Source organism: Zonotrichia leucophrys, chromosome 7, assembly GCF_028769735.1.
Source record: "Zonotrichia leucophrys gambelii isolate GWCS_2022_RI chromosome 7, RI_Zleu_2.0, whole genome shotgun sequence".
In the NCBI taxonomy this organism is placed as follows: domain Eukaryota; kingdom Metazoa; phylum Chordata; class Aves; order Passeriformes; family Passerellidae; genus Zonotrichia; species Zonotrichia leucophrys.
The window spans coordinates 1,309,667-1,332,573 of NC_088177.1; the positions used below are offsets into that span (position 1 = coordinate 1,309,667).

A 22,907-nucleotide genomic window follows, 5' to 3' on the forward strand; every position below is an offset into this window, starting at 1 on the left:
TACGTTCATATTATGTAAAAAAAAAGGTTTCTAGTGGCTGGAGTTGAGCTGTAGCACAGAATTCTGGCTGTTCCCTCCTTGTGGGTTTGTGTTTCCACCTATCATTACCACCTCCATTTATCCCAGCAGGGAATCCATGGACAGACTCTTTTGCCAGTGGCATCCCCAGGCTTTTTGAAAACCTTGGGTATTTATTTGTTGCTGCTTCTCATTTCCCAAAATGACAGGTGCTTGGTTGTTTGTCCTGTGTTCTGTTGGTCCTCACAGACCTCCTGGGAACACTGATAACAACAAATCCTCTCACAGCAGAGGTTTGTTTTCAGTGTGTGGAGCAGATATGGGAACAGCAGAATTATCACTGGGGGATATTTCCCTTCATGTTGTGCAGTAATGATAAAAACCAACCATTTTTGGGGGAGCTCAGAGTGCTCCCAGAGCTGCTGGAATTGGCCCCACTGAATTCCCAGCCCCATCCCTGTGAATTCCCAGTGGGCAGCAAAGTCCTAGAAAGTCCTTGGGCTCCCTGGTTGATTACAGAAATTAAAGTGTCACTCAAATAGGTGACAGCAGGATGTCCTTTCTCTGGTCCTGGGCTCTCAGCACGTCGAGATTTTGGATTGCAAGGGCTCGGGGAAGGAGTTGTGTGGAGAGCCTGGTTCAGGCATGGCTTAAAGAAAGAGGCCATGAAACGATTCAGCTAAAGGAAAAAAGCAGCCTTTCCCAGGCTTGATTCTGTAAATAATTAAGGTTCTCAGCCACCTTTCATATAAACAACAAGATTCTCAAACCGTTCTGTCCTTGGCTGCTGCTGGGAGCAGACAGTCAGTCTGAGAACAGAGATGAAAGTTTTGAGAACTCTCCATATCATGGTGGGAACACTGATCTTGGTTTCAGTAAACTGACTTTTGGTATTGTAAACAAAAGGTGGAGCTGAAGTTTTCTCTACAACCTATCAGGAGCTCAGATGTTGCAATATGCATGAACTTGATTAACACTGTTATAAAAGGTGTCGGGTTGATCAATAAAGTGGAGTGATGCTGATCAATAAGGGTGGATCTCTCCCTCTGACTTCAATAGAGTTGCCATTTGCAGCCTGCACAGCCCTTGGGAAATCTGGGCTTTTTCCTCCTGAGAGAGCCCCAGCAGTCCAGAAGAGCTCCTTGTAGGTTCAGCAGGCAAGGGATTTCAGGACTGGCTGCAAGGAAAGTGATCAGAGGTCACAGGAAAAAAAAAAAAAAAAAGAAAAGTACAAAATGTTAAAAAATAAAAATCAAATTCTCTGTTTGTAAGCTTCATTTATCAGTGTTTAAAGCAGCTTCTAAGCCTCCTGCTTTGGAAGCTTTTGGAAGGAAGGAGCTAATTAAAACCATGACATAACACAACATACCCAGCTTAGGCCCAAACTCCATCAGTTGCTTGGCTTAAATTAAGCAGCGTGAAATTCATTTCAACAATGCCCTCCCAGCATGCCACAATTCCTTCCCATTCACTGCCCAGCGTGAACATTTGAAACAAAGTCATTTTCCTATGATTCTGTTGAAGATGGGAGCCTGGTTCTCTCTGATTCTGTGACGTTCTAAAGCAATTCTGTTGAAAAAAGTAAAATAAATATTCAGGGTTATTTTGGTTGTGTAAAGCCTGATGGTGTGGGAAGTGGTGACACCACTCTAGAAGAAAATCAGGACACTGTAATCACCAAAATCCTTAAAAAAAGATGGATATTCTTTAAATTAGCAGTTGGAATTAGGAAGAGCATGCACTGAAAGCAGACAGGTGGCAAGGATCTTCTCAGCAGTGAGGAAAATTCCACTTCACCCCTCACATGTAGAACACCCTGAGGGTTCTGGTGCAGCACATCCCTGCTCGGGGCACTGAAGTGTTCTGTGTGCCTGAAAGGGATGGGCTGGTTTGATTTGTTGGGAAGTTGAAAAACCATTTCAGCTAATGAAAATGAAAAATCCTTTTCAGCTAATAAACTGAAAAATTTCAGTTTGTTCTCCTAGTGCTGCAGGAGAATAAAGTGAAAGTTTTCCTTTGTTCAGCCTGGAGAAGAAAAGGCTTTGGGGACACCTCTGTGTGTCCTAAAGGGACACAATCCCAAAGGGGTTGTAAAGTGAGGGAGAGGGACAGGGGCTGGAGGGACAGGAGCAGGGAATGGCTCCCAGTGCCAGAGGGAGGGATGGGTGGGACATTGGGAACTGGGAATTCCTGCCTGGGCTGGGATTCTGGGATTCTGTGGTGCCTGGGAGCAGTCCCAGCTTGGCACAGGTCACCCTTTGGGGATTGGTGAAGGAATTCCAAGTGAGTTACAGATGGGAGCGCTGAGGTTTTTTAGATGCTGTGGTTTATTTTTCTTCTACACAGGCAGGAATGGTGAATTTGATTCACAGCTTCATTACATGGCCCAGAAGGTCCCAAGACCCTCAGTACAAGGCTTTTAAAGGATCTATTGACCAATAAAGCACTGCCAAAATGGATATTTATGCTTTTGACCCAATCCTTAAATATTTCATCTTATGGACTCGTGTGTGAGCTTTCTTAGCCATCATGTTATGGCACACAAACCCACAGTGCTGCATCCTGAACTCCTTGTTCACCTCTGGAACTGCTTTTGTTTTTTCTAGATCTTAAACTCTAAAACTCTGAACTTTCTTCTACTTAATGTATCTCTGCTTTAAACTATAAATCCACATTCTCACTTCGAGCACCTGAGTTTAGAAACCTTTGCCAAGGTCTCAGATCAAATCCTGTGTTTAATTCTGAACTTTGGCTTCCAGGCCCAAAGTTCTGAGAGTTCCTGCATTTCAGATTCCAGCCCATCCTGGTTCTCCCAACGGTGACCTGGTGACAGGAGAGCCCTGGGCAGAGCAAACCAAATAAAGAGGGAAATAGATCAACTGGAACAGAGTGAAATTGTCCGATTCGGCTGTTTGTGGCCTGAAAGCCGGTGGCCTGGCCCGCGTATCAAAGGAACAGAAGAGCTCAGTCTTCTCGTCTCGGTGTTAAAATTGTTTATCTAAAAGATTTTCTCTCAGCCCCACAGAGCTCTGCTCAGCAGCCAGCCATGAGCACTCTCCCTGCCCTCCGGGCGGTCACCTATCTTTATACCCAAAGTTACGTGTACAATATTTATCATTTTTCCCCAATACCTTTCACCCTTATTGTCCGTGCACTTTTAGTAATGACCAATCCCAAAGTGCCACCATCACCACAGAAGATGGAGGAGAAGAAGAAGAAGAAGGACAGGACACGCCCCAATTCCTCCATCTTACTTCTCTAAACCCCCCTGTACAGAAATCCTAAACCTGTGTTTCACTCTCTAATTAACCAATCCCTTCACCATTCACCCCGGTGAAACCCTCCTGTCCTCATACAGGTGTCGTCTCCTGTGTAGGATCAAAGTCCAGCCACCAGACACTTCTGGAACATTCCAGGACTCCCGAGCCCCCCAAGGGTGCTCTCGGTGACACCTCAGTGCTGAGGTGCTGAGATCCCACATGAAATGAGAGGAGGAATGGGAGCTGATCCTCCTGCAGATCCCAGGTTAAACATCCCTGGTGCAGTAACCAGGAGCTGGCTGGAGGTGTGATTTATTTCTGTTAGTGATCCACACTTGTGATCAGGAGCTCTCCGTGCACACAGGAGGGTGGCTGAGGGTGCTTTAGGAGCACACCACGTTATCCCAGTGTCGGATCTCAAGATCTCAGTCCTGAGATGCTGAGCCTCCGAGACCACCTTGGGGGGCTCGGGAGTCCTGGAATGTTGCCAGAAGTGTCTGGTGGCTGCACTTTGATCCTACACAGGAGACGACACCTGTATGAGGACAGGAGGGTTTCACCGGGGTGAATGGTGAAGGGATCAGTTAATTAGAGGGTGAGACACAGGGTTTAGGATTTATGTACAGGGGGGTTTGGAGGAGTAAGATGGAGGAATTGGGGCGTGTCCTGTCCTCCTTCTTCTTCCTCTTCTCCTCCATCTTCTTTGGCCACGGTGGCACTTTGGGATTGGTTATTACTGAGAGTGCACCGAGTTATAAGAATAGATGGTATTGGGGAAAAATGATAAATATTGTACACGTAACAATGGGTATAAAGATACGTGGCTGCCCAGGAGGGCAGCACAGTGTGCTCATGGCTGGCTGCTGAGCAGATCTTTGTTCGGCTGAAAGAACATCTTTTAGATAAACAATTAATAAACATAAAACCAGAAAGAAGAACTGAAGCCTCTTCTCGTCCTTCGATACGCGGGCTGCCCCAAGGCCACTCCGGGCCTTTCCAGGCCCCTCAAACAGCCGAGATAACTGGACATCCCAGCACTGCCTGAAGGCTGCCTGTCTGAGGGGATGCTGTGGCAGACCACATATGGCAGCCACAGATGCCCGTGTACTTGGCAGGATGATTAACTTTCGTTTGGGGGCAGTATTTGTAATTTATCTTTTTTTTCCTGGAGACTTACGGAACGTTCTTGCCTTCCCAACGTGTTATGTGGGACAGACACAGAGCATCCTCCTCACAGCAGAGCTGATTTAGGATACCAGGTGCACTTTTATGATCAGGTTTCATCAAACCCAGCTTCCCCAGAGCCTTGGGAAGATCATTCAGTGCTTTCAAGAGCTGAAGTGATTAGACAAAATAAAGCAGTGTCTCTGTGCCGTGTCAGCTTTAGTTTGGAGCCTTTTATCGTGGAAAAGCAGCACCTTTTTTCCTCTCCTGGGACTGCTGAATAGCTTTCCTGAAAAAGAGGCAGCAGCTGCAGAGGGTGAAGCAGAATTCAGGCTGGAGGTGTTCAGGTGTGGATTCAGTGCCAGGTCTCACAAGCTGCATTTGGAATGAGGCACAGATCAGAGCGTTCCCAGGCAGCTCTGTGCTGCTTTGTGCAATTGGAAAGGTTTGTGTGTCCAAATTTGGATCACTTTGTGGGGTGAGCACCACCTGAGCCCGTGGCTGTCCCTCTGGCTGTGATCCTCACCTGTCCCGTGGCTCTGAGGCTGCAGGAAAAGAGCTTTGGGTGTTGTTTTGTGGAGGAAGATCTGGATTTTTCACCTGTGAAAAGGGAAAGTTCAGAGCAGCTCATGTGTTCTCTAACCACTCCCTCAGGCTTTGTGTGTACCTGCAGTGCCTGCTAAGCAAAATCTTTTTGTGCCTTGCATGTTCATTTGAACACCACCAAAAGAGATGGGAGTATTTTGGCAGTAAATAGAGATCTATATTACCAGTGTTTTTTTAAACTCTGTTTCTTAAATGTGGCAACACAATCTGTGCCCAACTGAAGGCAGCTGGAGAAAGGAGATAGACTGCAAGATTTGAAATCCAGGGGGAAAAAAAGAGATCAGGAAATGTTGGAAGAATTGCCCTATTTTCTAACAATTAGTATTCCCAAAGAAAAAAACATGTTCTGACTACCTAGTAATTTCCAAATTGCTGAGACACCTAATGAGTTGTCTTAAATAAATTTACCCAACATATAGAAGGAAATAATTGCTGAGCATTTGATTCTGAAATCCCAACTCGGTGCCAAGCGGTTGTGCAGCTGCCTTGTGTGTGTGTGCTGGGGACTCAGCAAGAAAATCATTTCCTTGGGGACTGAACCTTGTCCTGTTGGGCTCCCAGTGCCTCATCCACGTGGGAATATTGCCATTATTTCTGGCAAGAATTTTGAATTTGTGGAAAAGTCCCACTGAACTCTGCTCCTGGAGCTCCCTGTTTAACACTGCAGTGGCTGGGATGGATTTTGTGGTTCAAGGGGGATGTGAATAATTGCAGAAACAGGGCTGTGCTGCAGGTGTGCTCTGTGCCCCCCTTTCCATGTGGGATTTTTTGGAAAAGTCCCACTGAACTCTGCTCCTGGAGCTCCCTGTAAACATTGCAGTGGCTGGGATGGATTTTGTGGTTTGAGGGGGATGTGAATAATTCCAGAAACAGGGCTGTGCTGCAGGTGTGCTCTGTGCCCCCCCTTCTCATGGGAATTTGTGGAAAAGTCCACTGACTCTCTGCTCCTGGAGCTCCCTGTAAACATTGCAGGAGCTGGGATGGATTTTGTGGTTTGAGGAGGATGTGAATAATTGCAGAAATGGGCTGTGCTGCAGGTGTGCTCTGTGCCCCCCTTTCCATGGGAATTTGTGGAAAAGTCCCACTGAACTCTCTGCTCCTGGAGCTCCCTGTAAACATTGCAGTGGCTGGGATGGATTTTGTGGTTTGAGGAGGATGTGAATAATTGCAGAAATGGGCTGTGCTGCAGGTGTGCTCTGTGCCCCCCTTTCCATGGGAACAGTGCTGTGCTGTCCCTGCTGCAGCTCCATGGAAGCTCTGCAGAGTTTTGCTGGGCACACACAGATTTTCCTGGCCCCGGTTTCCATTGCAGCACAGCGAGGTTTTCACGCCAAAGGAAGGGATCCCCACTGGTTTGTGTTTGTCTTTTAATTAATTACATCACCGGCCCAGTAATTAAATTTAGCTGCCCACCCTGAGTGCTGGGATGAGGTGAGCACCAAGTGTGGCGGCCATTGGTTTTTAAAGTGTGGGAGTTTCTTAAGTCCTCAACTTCTGGTTCTTGTTTTCATGTAAAAATGAGTCAATACTTATTTTCTGGGACCCCCATCTCCATGACATACTTCTGTGTTGGAGAATTTTGCTCAGACATGGCTTGAAGGAAAAAAGGCCATGAAAATATACAGCTGATTGAAAAGTAAAAGGCAGCTGTAAACAGCAAAGTTCTCAGACACGTTCCTGTAAACAGCAAAGTTCTCAGGCTTGTTTTTTAATAACAAGTAAATACCTTGTCCTTGGATAGTGATGGGAAAGCAGAGTGACAAACATGGAGGCCTTGGATGAGAAAAACAAGTTTTGGTCTCAATAACAAACCACAGGTATTGAAAACAAAAGGAGGGGGTGGTCTGTAATCTGTAGCCAATAATGAGCTCGGGTTTTGCAATATGTATGAACTTAATTGACATGGTTATAAAATGTGATGTTGGATCAATAAATCGGAGTTCGATGCTGATCAAAGGATGGGTCGACTCCCTTCGCTTCCTCACTTCTGGTAGTAACCTGTGAGTTAAACCTGCTTTGTGCACCTGGACCAGGGAGATGTTTGTGTTGGGGCTTGGAGTGAGCCTCACTAACTCTGCCGTGGGTTTTGTGGGGTGTTTTGGGTGGTTTCTGGAGCATCCCTGGCATATGGCAGCATATGGCCCTGCAGCCATGCCCGTGCCTGCCTGCCCTCCCTGTGCTGTGTCAGGAGGGACGGGGCCTCGATCCTCCCGGGAGCTTGCACAGGGCTGAGCACTCTTGGGCTGCTTCTGAGCTCAGGCTCCAGCCTGTGATGGAATTGCCTTGGGGGAAAGGGAGGATGGGCTGATGGAACCCCTGAAAGGGCTGGGGGGGTTCAGCCTGGGGACGAGGAGGCTCTGGAGAGCCCCTGGCAGGGCCTGAAGGGGCTCCAGGAGAGCTGGGGAGGGACTGGGGACAAGGGATGGAGGGACAGGAGCCAGGGAATGGCTCCCAGTGCCAGAGGGCAGGGATGGATGGATGGATGGATGGATGGATGGTTGGATGGATGGATGGATGGATGGATTTGGGATTGTTTTTAGCTAAGCTGAATTACATTAGTTGATGAGAGAGAGAGAGAGAGAAATAAATAATAAGTTGCACAAAAAATGAATTCACAGGAGCCCAAAGTATAAGGGCTGTGGAGTAAGCAACAAGTCTTTCATTGCCTTGAATAATGTAATTATCTGGAAAAGCCTGTTTCTTTCAAATTGCCAAATCTGGTGTCAGCTGAACTCACTGAAGCCCCACAAAGTTCCTCTGTCTCCCAGAGGGATTGGGGTTAGATAAGGGTGGGATTGGTGATTTGTCCTCAAATGTTACCTGTGAAATTGTGATATCCCCAAATGACCAGGCTGCTGCTCTATGCAATGGGGAAATAAAGAAGTTAAAGGGTCTTTTTAGAGAATCCCAGAATTACCAAGGCTGGAAAAGCCCTCCAAGATGGAGCTGTGCCCAAAGCCTCCCCTTGTCCCCAGCCCCGAGCACTGAGTGCCACCTCCAGGGATGGGGACCCCACCATTCCCTGGCAGCCCTGCCAGTGTCTGACCTCCCTTTGGGGTGGTGTTTGCAGGGCTTTTAGGATGAGGCAAGAGATGAGAATGTTGACTTTATGTTTTAGAAGGTTTGATCTATTATTTTATATATATATTATATAAAACTATACTAAAAGAATAGAAGAAAGGATTTCATCAGAAGGCTGGCTAAGAATAGAAACAGAATGATAACAAAGAATTGTGACTGACTGAGAAGTCTGGACAGCTGGGCTGTGATTGGCCATTAATTAGAAACAACCACATGAGACCAATCAAAGCTCTACTTGTTGCATTTTACAGCAGCAGACAATCACTGTTTACATAGCTTCTCAGGACAAAAAATCTTAAGGAAATGATTTTTCAGAAAATATGTCTGTGACACCCTTTCCATTAACAAATTCTCCCTTTAGGAACATCCTGGTGTACAAAAAAAGATAGGAAATGGCTTTCCTCTTTCTGTATCTCTCATTCCCTCTTGCAGTTTCAGCAAGTGGGAGCTGTCAGAGCAGAACTCACTGCTCTTGGTGCTGAGCAGACAGCAGTGTTTGTGTTGGATTGTTGGGCAATATTCTGTCAATATTCCACAATATTTCTGGCAATAATCCTGATCTCCAATCAAACATTTCAAACAGAACCCAAAATTCAGTACGAGTTTGGCTCCTTTTCTGCCCCTCTCGCTGCTATTTGCAGACGGGTGCCTGATTTTGAGTGTGATGCTGCAGCTCAGCACCCTGTGAGTCACAGTCCTGGGGCTGCAGCTTCCAGATAAGGCACAGGCTGCCGGGAGAGCCTTGGGAGAGCGGGATCATGCGGCTGGGATGTACCAGTGCTGGCACTTGGCACTGGGCACCGCTCAGCCTGGCACCCAGAGCAGCCGGGGGTGGCCTGGCAGCAGCAGCTGCTCTGCCTCAGCCTGAGCTCTTCTGACGGCAGCAAATGAGGCAATGCTCAGCACACACCAGTACAAACCAGTGTGGGCACTGGGTGCCCAGCACAGGGGTCTGAGCCAGCTAAATCCCCTCACTGAGCTGGGCTGGAGCACAGCAGACCTGAGTGAGCAAACTACCAGCAGTGCCCCAGGGGTGCCCAGGTGGGTAGGAGGGCAATGGTCCCTGGGCTGTGCCAGCCCCGTGTGACACAGCCCCAGGGCACTGCTGGGCACCTCCCGGCCTGGGGACAGCTCTGGGACAGGAGGGACCCTGAGGGGCTGGAGCGGGGCCAGGGAAGGGAACAGAGCCGGGCAGGGGCTGCAGAATCCCTGAGGGAGCCGGGCAGGGGCCGCACAATCCCTGAGGGAGCCGGGCAGGGGCTGCACAATCCCTGAGGGAGCCGGGCAGGGGCTCAGCCTGGAGAAAAAGAGGATCCAGAAGGGAAAAGCTCTGCAGCAGAACCTTCCTCAAACTCCCCTCACTTCTTTTTTCCCTCACATTTTCTCCCACTTTTTGATTTTCCCCTCATGGCAGAAGAGACCCTGAAGGGAACCCAGCTGGGGAAGAGGCTGGAGAATTCCTGAGGGAGCTGGGAAGGGCTTGGCCTAGAGAAAAAGAGGATCCAGGAGGGAAAAGCTCTGCATCAAAGCCTTCCTCAGACTCCCCTCATTGCTTCCCCCCCTCATGTTTTCTCCCACTTTTTGATTTTCCCCTCAGAGTGAGGGGCTGGAGCGTGTCCAGGGAAGGAAATGGAGCCGGGCAGGGGCTGCACAATCCCTGAGGGAGCCGGGCAGGGGCCGCACAATCCCTGAGGGAGCCGGGCAGGGGCCGCACAATCCCTGAGGGAGCCGGGCAGGGGCCGCACAATCCCCGAGGGAGCCGGGCAGGGGCCGCACAATCCCTGAGGGAGCCGGGCAGGGCTCACCTGGAGCACAGGAGGATCCCCAGGGATCTTTTCCCTCTCTGCAATTCCCTGCCAGGAGGGCACAGCCAGGGGGATTTGGGATCATCCGGGGAACAGGGACAGGAGCAGAGGGAGCGGCCTCAGGCCGGCCCAGGGCAGCTCAGGGTGGGCCCAGCAGGAATTTCCCCATGCAAAGGGGGCTCAAGCACTGGGAGGTGTCTGGAGCAGGCCTGGCCCAGTGCTGTGAGTTCCCTGCTCTCTGCTCCATCCCCGAGGAAGCAGAAGGAAGAGCAGGATGTGCAGCTTCCCAGCTGGGAAGAGCTGAGCTGCTGCCAGCTCCTGATGCCACTGCTCAGCCTGGGCATGCTGCACTTTTTCCAGCTCAGGATCCTGAACTCTGCATCTTCCCAGCTTTTCCCAGCCCTTCCCAGCTCTCCCTGGGTGCAGGATGTCCTGGAAGGAATTTTCTGCTGTGTTTAAAATCACAGCTGTGGGTGAAGCTCCTGTTGGCAAATCCTGTTCTTGGCCTGGAGCAAATCTGCCTTTCCCCGAATGAGTGTGGAACAAGGAAAGAGCACAGGGTCACCAGTGGTTCTGAGCCAGCAGAATCCTGGTGGATGTGGATCCACAGGGATGGACAAGGGATTCACAGGGATGGACAGGGATTCACAGGGATGGATGTGGATCCACAGGGATGGATGTGGATGCACAGCAATGGCCATATATTCACAGCAGTATTTAAGAATATGTGACTTTCCATGGACAGTAAGAATATTGAATTCTACAGTGCCTGTGCTGCAGGATATAAATCAATGTAGGAAAACAAAGAATAGGCATGTAATGCTGTAGAGTGGCTCTGTTGGAACACACAGAGCCACAGACTGATCAGGAGTAAATATTCTCTGTTTTGCAAGGTTAAAGCTCTGGTTTTCCACTGGCCCCAGTGGGATGCTGGAGTCAGGCTGGTCTCTATAAAGAGAGGAGCCACTCCCCTCTTCAGGGCTTGCCAGGTATCCTGAAAAATGTCAAAAAAAGGCAAAAATCCAACTGTGGCAGCACCTTCTTTGCCCCTTTGCAGGCTGATGCTCTCTGCTGCTGCCTGAACATGCTGCTTTCATGTCATATCAATACAGAGCAGCTTTAATAATGTCATTTTTGCCACTTTTCCCCCCTGGAAGCCCAGAAGAAACCTCTGTGGGAATGGGAACAAAGCTCTTACACAACAGAGCATATTCATGGGGGGGGATGATTCAAACCAAGCTTTATAATTCCTTAATTATATTTGATGTGACCTAACCCTTGACAATCCTGAGTCTGAGGCTGTCAAACAGGATGTGAATATTATAAAGACTTTTGGACAGTGCCCAGAGCTGAGCTGGATTTTTACTGTGTCAGTAAGAATGTGAAGGAGAGAGGTTTTCTCAGCATTTTTGTCTATGTAAAAATCACTCCAAAACTACAAAGAAACCAATTACTTCTAAAGTATTTTTAAAATTTGGGTGGGGAGGGGGTTTCTGCTTGTTGCCTCAGTGTTTTCTCAGTGAGCTGGCTTTCCTTTCAGGGCTCAGCAGATTCGTACACGAGCAGACCCTCAGACTCTGATGTGTCTCTGGAAGAGGACAGGGAAGCAATCCGCCAGGAAAGGGAGCAGCAAGCAGCCATCCAGCTGGAGAGGGCCAAGGTGTGTGCTGCTCACTGACCATGGAGCTCCTTCTGTAACGTTCAAAACCACACAATCACAGGGATTACATGTGGTGCTTTTTATTAAGTGCTTTTTATTCTGGGAATTGGGGTGTATTCAACCCAAATCTGACTGACCATACATCCGAAATGATCATGTTTTATATTCTATCCTTACATAACTTTCATGTTAATTATTAAACTTATATTGTTCTATTGTATACATAAATGTAGCCCCTCTCTGAATTTCCAACATAGTTTCTCACTATTCTTCTTATGGTTATATAATAATTACTTTTAATTACTAAACAATCATCACATCTAACAATTATATAATTTATCATACTGCTTACGCAGGTGTAGTTGATCTGGGAAAGCACAAAGCCTAACATTTTAGATTCTATCTTGAACTTTTTCCAGGGTTCCTGCTGGTAACATCCACACTTCCTTCTGGAATGCCTGGGCAGTTCAGTCAGAGTATCTGCAGAGAAGGTGTTTGGGGAATTTGGTGTAAATCCTCCTCTAAATGGGGATGTTCTCCAGGGAGCTGAGCTCTGCTGGCCTGGGTGAAATTATTAGGGCTGAATTTTTATGGATGAGAAGTTCCCAGCGTTTTTGAAGGGTTTTTTTCTGTTTGTAGTCCAAACCAGTAGCATTTGCTGTCAAGACCAACGTGAGTTACTGTGGGGCTCTGGATGAAGATGTTCCTGTCCCAAGCACTGCCATCTCCTTCGATGCCAAGGACTTCCTCCACATTAAAGAGGTAAAACCCAGGAAAAGGGGATGGGAAAGGGACTCTTTCTACAGCCAAGGGCTTTGATTTGAACAGCTGAGCCTTATCCAGGAGGGCACAGTGAGGATGAGCTGGTTCTTCATCCCTCCCTGGGGTGCTTATCCTGCCCTTTTGCAACACTTGGTGTTACCAACATGTTGGAATTTCATCACACAGGAAGGAAATAATGCCCTTTATTATTGGAGTGAGCTGGGAGGGGGAAAGTTAATGAATGCACTGAGGAGAATAGCAGGAACTCCATCACAGGGCTCAGGGAATAGGAAATCCATCCCACCCTTTACAGTGGTGGGTTCAGATTCTTTTCATCAGAACCAGTTTGTGGTGGATCAGAGAGGGTGCAGGAGAAAGGGATTCCATGGAGCAGCACCAGGTCATGCCAGGTCTTCAGAAAAACACCAGATAGGCTCCCTTCCAGAGAGGAAGTAACACTTAGGATAATGCAGTAAGCAAAGAAAATCCTGAAGAGGACAGATGCAAAAATAAGGGAAAAAATGGAATAAATGAGCCCTGAGTATGGGCTTTGGTAGAGAAAATTGCATTTTATTGCATGCTGAGCATATTTTATGCAATTTTTTATCTGAAGTGAGCCCTCCACATTTGCATAACCCCCTGTTGTGCTGTGGATTGGTACAGAGGCTTGCAGCTTGCAAAAGCACTTTTTCATCTCTGCATTTTGGGTTTATTTTGGGGTGTTCAGTGCTCATCTGTGTCTTTCTTTGAACACGTGTTCATCATCACTCCAGAGCACTGATCTCCCTTAGACAGAGCACATTCAGGAGGAAAACACCTGCTGCTGCCCCTCCTCTGGTGCTGGAGCAGGGAATTGCTTCACACCCCCTCTCCCTGACAGGGAAAGGCAGTAAATTCCCTTTTCCAGTTTTTAATCTTGGTTTTCCTGGACGTGGCCACCTTAATTGTCAGGGCACTGATTGAGTTGCACACTCCAAGCTCCTGGCATGCTGCCCTGTACATTTTTGCAGACAAGTGTCCCAAATCCATGCCTTGGCATTCCATGAGTTGTCTCCCAAGGTCTAAAATGCCAGGATCACAGTGCCACTGAGCTGGAAACCATCTGGGTGCTGGTGTTTGTCAGCTCAGCCTGCCTGGAGCTGGAGCTCAGCAGGATTTGGGGAATGGCTCCCCATGCTGCAGAGAGGCTTGGCAGGATTTGTTTGTTCAGTGATTCCAGGGTTTGGAATGTTGCTGAGCTGGGTGCAGAGTCAGGTCACCCTCTGGCAGTGAGTGAGGAGCTGCTATTTTCAGGCTGTGTCCTGTATGGCTCATCTGTCTCCTCCAAACTATACATTGTGTGCCTGCCTAAAGGATGAAATGGCAACAATTCCTGAGGGAGCAGAAGGAGCCATGGGCATGGCAACCAGGGGAGGGAACGTGCTCCTCCCACACACAGACTGACACAGGGGAGGGGGTGAGCTAATGCAGATAAATCCCGAGTTCCTCACTGCAGCCTTGGCATTTGTGTGTTCAGGTGCTCTCAGCACAGCCCAGGCTGCTTTGGGATGGAAGGCACCTTGAATGGGCAGGGACATTGCCACTGTTCCAGGTGCTCCAAGCCCTGTCCAGCCTGGCCTTGGGCACTGCCAGGGATGCAGGGGCAGCCACAGCTGCTCTGGGCACCTGTGCCAGGGATTCCCACCCTCCCAGGCAGGAATTCCTGCCCAGAATCCCATCCTATTGAAGTTCACCATATATTGAAGTTGGAGGGGAGACGACCCACCTTGCGTTGGTCAGCCATCGACTCCGATTTATTAATCCATCAATCACTTTTTATAACAGTGTTAATCAAGTTCATGCATATTGCAAAATCTGAGCTCACAATAGGTCAGAGATAACACACCAACTCCTCCTTATGTTTCCAATACCAAGATTTGGGTTCTCAAAATTATTCTTGCTTTCCCAAAACAGCCAAAGATAGAACATCCACTTGTTATGAGAAAGCTGCCTGAGAACTCTGATGTGCAAGGCTCTCAAGGCCTTCATGTTTGTCACTTTTACCTGTAATTAAAAACAACCTGAGAACCTCTGCTGTTCACAGAAACAGGCTGTGAGAATCTGCTCCTCACAGCTGCCTTCCAAGCCATCCCTGAAAAAATCTCCAACACCATCCCTGCCCTCTGGCAGTGGGAAGCAATTCCTTGTGTCCTGTCCCTCCATCCTTTGTCCCAGGTCCCTCTCCAGAGGGGCTGATTCTGATCCCATGGCTGGAGGCATCACTCAGAGGTCCATGAAGAAAGATTCCCATGGTCAGGCTGTGCCTTTGGAGCCAAAATGGAGCAGGCAGTGCCCTTGGAACTCAGGTGTTGTAGAGTCAGACTGGTTTGGGTTGGAAAGGACCTTAAAGCCCACCCAGTGCCACCCCTGCCATGGCAGGGACATTTCCCACTGTCCCAGGTGCTCCAAGCCCTTCCAGCCTGGCCTGGGACACTGCCAGGTCTGTCCCTAATGGTGTCCCACAGCCTCTCAGTTCACTGATTTCCAGCAGCAGGATGCTGAATGCTGAAGGATCTGTCTGGTTCACAGACTGGAAGTAGTTCTGTAACTTAACATACTTCAAATAAAGCTTTGCTCACTGCCACTGTGTGAATCAAGGTCAGAACAGCAGGAGCAATAAATACCTAACTGGAATGATCAACTGGAACCTCTTGCCTAAATATATAAAAGAGGATAAAGAGGTTTTTCAACTTTGCATTCCCATCATTTTTATTACATGTTCATATTTATGATTGGGTTCATATTCAGATATCTGGGTTGATAAAAACCCATTTATTTTTCAGGGCTGGGTCTCTGTGTTGCAGAGCCATCCCCAGGCACTGCTGCACCTCTGACAGCAGGGCCTGGGTGTTTGTGTGTTCCTGCAGGAGCTGAAGTGCCTGCAAATGTGGAGCCAGGAGCAGGGATATCTCCAAGAGGAGATCTCTGTGATGGCTTTTTCCTCGAGGCACCAAACAAAACCCATTCACTCGTGCTGCTCCTAATGACTCCAGAGCCAGTTGTGAAAAGCAATGTTTCTTTTGAACACCGAGCTGCCTAATGAAGCAGAACAGAGGAGAGGCTTTTCAGATACTTTTCTTCAAAAGCTCTGCTGGCAGCAGCTACAACAAATCCTTTTCCACTCCAATATCTACCAGGATCCCGCTTTTCATTTTGCCATCATTAGGGACAGACCAGACTTTCAATAAAGCAGAAGAATTTATGTTACTAAAGGTCAATGATAAAATGCTGTGCTTTAGGTATATATTGAAGTTTCTTCCTAAAGGTGAATTTCTCTTCATCTGTCATAACCTGTTAATAACATTCCTACAAATACGTGGAGAGGAGGAAGGGAAAGTGGTGATCTTTTGTCTAGACCATTAAATGTGACAAGCAACATTTGATGGGAAGCTGGAGGTGTTATTTTTGTGTTTGCTGCTGGGAGGTTGTTTGGTGGCCTCAGCTCAAAGAAATGAGTTCTGCTCATTAAATCAACCTGGAAATTAAATCAGCAAGGGCCAGGACAAGGGGAAACGGCCTCGGTGCTCTGCTCTCACACTTGAGCCTGGTTCATTATGCAGAGTGGAGTGAAGGAGTGTGGGTGACTGTTGGGAAGGATGAAAACTGGACAGGAAAGCCTCACAGATATGTGTGCTTGGCAGAAAGCTCTGAATGTAGAACCTGAGACCAAAATAGAGATGGAAGCAAGTTTTGATACAGAAGAATAACAGATGTGTAAATTGGGGATTGCTGGGCCTGTCTTGCTGGACAGCTAAGAAGGGAAAGGTTATGTCAAGTTGGAAAGAGACTTTGATAAGCTGACCACAAACAAAAAGATGTTTTTACCAAGCAGAAAGATGCCACAGGCAAACAGGACATGTCCATGTAGCAAGTAGAAAAAAGGTTTTAAGAATTTTCCACTGCAAGAAAACTGAAAAACAGCTTTAAGCTTAAACTGTGCCATACTAACTCATGTGATTGATAGTAGTGACCATAATATGTTAATGACAGTAGTCATGATAGGCAGTAGGTAAAAGTAAAGATATAGATTGGTTTTTATGTATGAAGATGCTGAGCAAAGAAAAGGGTATAATGCAGTGTAACCAACATGGAAGGGTTTTCAGGCTTGGCTGCAGCTGGGGCTGACAGGCTCTGTCAGCCATGCCCCTGGACTGCAGTAACAGTTGGTTACCTGCAAGAGGAGGTGCCAGGGAGGGAACTGGGGAGCTGAGTGGGCAGGAGCCTTGCTGTGTTGCAGAAATACAACAACGACTGGTGGATAGGGAGGCTGGTGAAGGAGGGCTGCGAGATCGGCTTCATCCCGAGCCCGCTGCGCCTGGAGAACATCCGCATCCAGCAGGAGCAGAAGAGGGGCCGCTTCCACGGGGGGTGAGTGAGCACAGCCTGCCCTTGCAGAGCCCCCAGACCCTCCCTCAGCCCGGGCAGTACTTCCAAAGGTCTCCTGCTGCTGCCTGGCTGCAGGGCTGGCTCTGGGATCCCCGCTGCAAGTGCGGGTTTGTGGGGAGGGGGAGATGTTGGTGATGAGAAACAAAACGGGTCTGACTTCAGGGAAGAGCAGGGAGGGATCATGACAGCAGTTTCTGAGAGTTCTGTGTGCCCATGGCCTTAAGTCAGCTTGGGCTCAAAGTCTCCCAGATTTTTCCCAACTTTTCTTAGGTTATGGGTTTTTTCTTCCATTTTTCCTTTTTTCTCCATTTTGGCCTGTGGTGGTGTTCACAGGGGTCTCAGGATGAGGGAAGAGATGAGAATCTTGACTCCACATTTCAGAAGGCTGATTGATTATTTTATGATATACATTATATTAAAAGAAAATGATATATTAAAACTATACTAAAAGAGTAGAAGAAAGGATTCCATCAGAAGGCTGGCAAAGAATGGAAAAGAATGGAATGATAATAAAATCTTGTGACTGACCAGAGAGTCTGAGCCAGCTGGCTGTGATTGGCCATTAATTAAAAACAACCAACACTGACCAATCCCAGATGCACCTGTTGCATCCCACAGCAGCAGATAACCATTGTTTGCATTTTGTTCCTGAGGCTTCTCAGGAGGAAAAACCCCAAGGAAAGGATTTTTCAGAAAACATCATGGCTACATTGGCCCAAACCAGACTTTGTAAGATCAGCTTTGCCATCCTTTATTCTTCAGCTTCCAGCCTGAGGTTTTTGAGTGTCCACCTGCCAGACCTGGAGATTGCAAATCCCTGGAAAAAGGTCTGGGAGATAAACCTGGGAAATGCTTTCAGAATAGCTGAACAGCATCCAAATTTCTCCTATAATTTTTGACACAACTTCAGGGGCAGCCAGTGGGTCTCAATATACAGAGAGATTACTGAGTTCAGTGAGATGCTCCTGGATTTGTATGATAAAATTCCATATTATAATGATAAAACAGTTAATATTTAGCTTTTTTAGTTAGAGTCATTTATGTTGGTATGACCTTGTGATTCCTCATGGGACAGTTCCTCCCCAAAACCTCCCACATTTTGGGGTGCCTGCTGTTAATGGGGTCTTTCTGCTGCTGCAGGAAATCCAGTGGGAATTCTTCTTCCAGCCTTGGAGAGATGGTCTCTGGCACCTTTCGAGCCACACCTACAGCCACAGGTAAGACAGGATTTATTCAAGGAAACCCTTGCTCATAATTCTGTCTAAAAACCCTACATGAGCAATGCAGGTTCTCCCCTTTGCTGAGTTACTGAGGTGTTTTCTTACAAAGTGTTTGCATGCACAGGGCAGGAGGACAGCTATTCCCAGCCTGCTGGAGCTGCTGAGGGCTGGGAAAATCCTTGGGAACAGTGGAGCTGCCCCAGTGTAATGCACAGATTGCCCAGTTTAATATATTATATAGAATGCCCAGTTTAATGCATGGATTGCCCAGTTTAATGCATGGATTGCCCAGTTTAATGCACAGATTGCCCAGTTTAATATATTATATAGAATGCCCAGTTTAATGCATGGATTGCCCAGTTTAATACACAGATTGCCCACTTTAATATATAGAATGCCCACTTTAATATATAGAATGCCCACTTTAATGCAGAATGCCCAGTTAAATGCACAGATTGTCCAGTTTAATGTATAGAATGCCCAGTTTAATATATGTAATGCCCAGTTTAATGCAGACTGCCCAGTGCCCAGTTTAATGCACAGATTGCCCAGTTTAATATATATAATGCCCAGTTTAATGCAGAATGCCCAGTTAAATTCACAGATTGCCCAGTTTAATGCACAGATTTCCCACCTTAATGTAAAGAATGCCCAGTTTAATGCCCAGATTTCCCAGTGTAATATATAGAATGCCCAGTTAAATGCACAAATTGCCCAGTTTAATGTATAGAATGCCCAGTTAAATGCACAGATTGCCCAGTTTAACGTATAGAATGCCCAGTTTAATGCCCAGATTGCCCAGTGTAATGTATAGAATGCCCAGTTAAATGCACAGATTTCCCAGTTTAGTCAGGCCTGAGCAGAGGGAGGTGCTCAGACAGAAACCAAAGTGCTTTGGCAAAGGGATTTCTGCTTGCCTGGGTGTGTTTTAACCAAGTTCTCATTTGGTCTTCTAGCAAAACAGAAACAAAAAGTGGTAAGTAATGCTTTTGTTTGCATTTTATTTCCTCCTAATTCATCATTGCCAGGATTTCCCTGTGGATTTGTTTGCCTGGTGGTCTGAAGGGTTGTTGTTTTTTCCCTCTAGACAGAACACATTCCCCCCTATGATGTGGTGCCATCAATGAGACCTGTGGTGTTGGTGGGCCCATCCCTCAAAGGCTATGAGGTATGGACTGAGGTGTTTGCAATTCATTCAACTTTCATTATCCCTGATCATCCTCAGTAATTCTGTGTGTGGCTCAGTGCAACTGGTTTATGATAATTTCAAGTGATTTAGCTTAAATAATTACCAAAATGTTCTGTGAGAGCTGAGGGTTACTTCTGGCTTGTACTGTTTTAAGCACAGTGCAAATCCATTCTTTTCAGTGCACTCATTCCTGATTAAATCAAGTAAAAAAGAGAATTTGTGTCTCCTACAAGAAGTCAAATTAATGAGCTGGACTCTACACATGAAAAATGTTCATCAAACCAGCCCATGCTTTGAACTTAATTTGCAAAACATTTGAAGGAGCTTCCTTGTTGTTCTCCTTTTTTCACTTTATTAATAAATTCAAATATTTTGCAGAGGAACCTTTAACCCTCCTGAAAGATTGCCCAGGTGGGAGTGGGCAGGATAACGTGCCCAGATAACCAGGACTGGTTTTTTGGGCTGCTGCAGGTTCAAGTGAGCATTTCCCACGTGCTAAAACAAGCAGAGACTTTAGCAGGGCAATTCAGGGAGCTCAGCCATGTGGGAAGTGCTGAACCAGGAGCTAAATGAACATAAAATCAAAGATACACTTCATTAAGCTTAATTAATGTTGTCAGTAATTGATAGGATATTATTAACCATATTGGAATGGTTCTTTTGGGGAGGTGGCAGCCCTGGCATTTGCAGTGAGAGTGGCTGGAGGTGCAGCTCAGCAGAGCAGGTACTTCATGTTCTGCTCTCTGCCTTTTAACTTGATGGGGAACTTTTCTGACAGGAGTCAATTCCCTCTGTGCTGCACCACAGATCAATTTACCTCTCGAGTTCGGAGGGGAGAGAGGCAAAAACCTCTTCAAAATCACAAAAACCTCTTCAAATCTGCCACCCTGTCTCTTTATTTTGAATAAAACAACACCAAACACAACACCTTGAACATACAATTGTGTGGAAAATTAATAAAATTTAATAAATTTATTATTTATTATAATAATAAATTTAAAAAATTAATACATTTATAATTTAATAAAAAATTTAATAAATTTATAATTTATTAATAAATTAATAAAACAACACCAAACACAACACCTTGAACATACAATTGTGTGGAAAATTAATTTCAATAACAAAAATACTTGATCTTGCTTGGGGGAATTTATTTTGACTGCTTTTTCCTGCCTGAATGCTGAAGGAATCAGTTGGAAGGAGGGAAATAAACGGGCAGAGAGGCCTGGGGGCTTTGATGGAGCTGCAGCCTGGCCTGGCAGATGATGATTGTCAGCCTGAGCTGTGCTGCAAAGGACAAGGAGCTGCTCAGTAAATCAGGAAACTGCAGGGATTTATTGCTGAGTGCTGTGGTGGCGGGCTGTGGCACTGGCACGGTTCTGCCCAGCAAGGGTGTGGATTGTTGGCTGTGTCCCTGCCTTCTACTCACCTCTTTCCTTCCTTTTGGCTTCTTTCTCTCCCTGTCCATCCCCCTGCTCAATCTGCTCCCCTCTGCCAAGGTGACAGACATGATGCAGAAAGCTCTCTTTGACTTCCTGAAGCACAGGTTTGATGGGAGGTGAGAAACTCTGTCCTTCTCATGCTGCTTTGCCCATGTGTTACTCACATTTCAGTCAATTATTTTATTGGTTTTTTTTAATGCCAGAGGGTTTGCTGCATGATCAAAGCTGGTTTTCTGGCTTTGTGTCACCACTGGAGAGTGGGACACAGCTCATGTGTTCCTAGGGGTGCACATCTGCATTTCTGCCATGGCTGGGCTAGGAGTTCTTAGTTCAACACAAGAATTCTGTCTCAGTGTCTTCCCTAAGAAAAATCAGCTCTAAAATATTCCTTATTTGAGATTTTATTTTGTCTGCCTTAAGTAGGCAAAAATACTGAAGAAGGAAATGCTGAGGAATAAAGCCCAGATAAAGAATTGTAAGGAGGGTTCATCTCCAGCTGTAGGGGATATTTGGGATTCCCTTGCTGGGAGCACAGGTTTGGTCATGGCATCCCCTCAGTCCTTGCAGGTGCCTGCAGCATCTTGGGGGTGTTCTGCCCTTCCCAGTCAGTCCAGATATTCCAGCTGGGAAAAGAGGCTGTTCTGGTAACACATCCCACCGAGTCAGCTTTGAAATGCCCAAAGCACCAGGGCAGGGAAGGGATGTTCTGTGGAAGAGCTGGAGCAGGATGGATGGATTTCAGGAGTGAGGAGGTGGCAGGCCTGCTCACACAGAACATTTCATGATCAGCCTCTGTGCAAAGCCTCTCCTCTCTGGCCTGTCCTGAGCTGCTCAGCTCAAGGGATTTTCTGGAAGTGCTGATTCCATCAGCAGTATTGGCAGCTGGCTCAGGTGGGAGTGTGAAATTTCAGCAGAGGAGAGCTCAGTGCCACCAGCAGCCTGGCACCATTGATTTTAGCTCTGAGGAACTCAGGAAAAAGCTGCTTCTTGGTCCTTCTGCCAACTTCTATGGCTCTGTGGTCTTCCCCCTCCCTCCCTTTTCTTTCTTCTTTCTTCCTTTCCATCTCCTCTGCAGTTCTGGGAGAGGTCCATGTTCCAAGGAAGGAGCTGAGTGTCCAAGGAAGAGCTTTCCAGAGGCATCAGAGAGCCCTGACTCCTTCCCTGCCCCTGAACTCCCTTGGCTTTGCAGCTCCTTCCTCTGTAACTGCAACCTCCCCTGCTGGTCACTGAGCCCACAGTCCATTCATTTCTGGTTTATACTCATTTTTACCTTTGGCCTCCACTGTGTACATTTATTTATGTATTGTACAGAAAAGTAACTGCACTTCTTTATAACCCTGCAGCTGAAAACTCCACTTAGAGCTGCATAAATCTTGTGTTCTGTGCAAAAGCTGCTGGTCATTCCCAGCTTGCTTTGTTCCCATTTTTCCTGGGTCTTTGGCTCATCCCAGGCCTCCTAATTGGATTTTAGATGAAGGGATCGTGTTGTCTTTGCCTTGTAACATTTTGTGTCTTTCTCACTCACTGACAGATGAAGTAAATAAATCCCCTGCCTTAAGTGAAAGAGGTGCAGTGAAGTTAAACTGGAGTTCAGGCAGCCCAGAGAGCTCCAGTTCCTTTTCTCCTGCTCACGCCAGCCCCTGTCAGCTGGGCTGGGTTACTCCTGGTGTAACTGTGGGGAAGAGGAAGCGCTGCCTCACTGCAGCTCCTTGTTCTGGGTGCCCCAAGCCTCACATAACTCCCAGCATTTATGGCACTGTGTAAATTCATGCAGGAGATGAGTGAGCTGGGAGGAGGAAAGTTCATTAATGCACCAAGGAGAATGGCAGGAACTCCATGCCAGGGCTCAGGGAATAGGAAACACATCCCAGCCAGCCAGCCCTTCTGTTCATTTGTTCTTTAATGGTGCCAGAACTCATCTGGAAACGTGCCTGAGCGTGTTTGCTTGTGTTTGCCCTTTGGAATGGGCTGTGCCCGTGGAAATGCCACTGGTGTGTTTGTGTGTGCTGTGCTCTCCTGGCAGGATATCCATAACCAGGGTGACAGCTGACATCTCCCTGGCCAAGAGGTCAGTGCTCAACAACCCCAGCAAGAGAGCCATCATCGAGCGCTCCAACACCAGGTCCAGCCTAGGTAAGGCCCTGCCACAGCTGGCACTGGGCTGGGCTTGCACACAGGGGCAGGACAGCGTGCCAGCCTTCCATCTGAGCTGGGAGGGAGCCCCAGCACCATGGATCAGCTGCTGGCCCTCACAGACACCCCAGAATCCCAC

The 22,907-nt window shown here is 47.2% G+C and overlaps 1 protein-coding gene across 12 annotated transcripts in view; it reads left to right on the forward strand.

The window, feature by feature from the left end:
• Positions 1-22,907, forward strand: part of CACNB4 (calcium voltage-gated channel auxiliary subunit beta 4) — a 90,520-nt gene that overhangs the window by 54,717 nt on the left and 12,896 nt on the right. For 7 of the 12 annotated variants that reach the window (XR_010441119.1, XM_064718958.1, XM_064718961.1 and 4 more), the window contains 8 exons: positions 11,475-11,594; positions 12,234-12,356; positions 16,633-16,763; positions 17,922-17,998; positions 18,958-18,977; positions 19,089-19,169; positions 20,693-20,751; positions 22,659-22,768. Coding sequence is in view for 11 of the 12 variants with exons in the window: in XM_064718958.1 (XP_064575028.1) it covers positions 11,475-11,594; positions 12,234-12,356; positions 16,633-16,763; positions 17,922-17,998; positions 18,958-18,977; positions 19,089-19,169; positions 20,693-20,751; positions 22,659-22,768 (721 nt within the window). In the remaining variant the exon portion in view is untranslated. Of the gene's footprint in view, positions 1-11,474; positions 11,595-12,233; positions 12,357-16,632; positions 16,764-17,411; positions 17,609-17,921; positions 17,999-18,957; positions 18,978-19,088; positions 19,170-20,692; positions 20,752-22,658; positions 22,769-22,907 lie in introns of those variants that run through there. The other 5 variants (XM_064718966.1, XM_064718965.1, XM_064718970.1 and 2 more) reach the window with 5 other exon arrangements.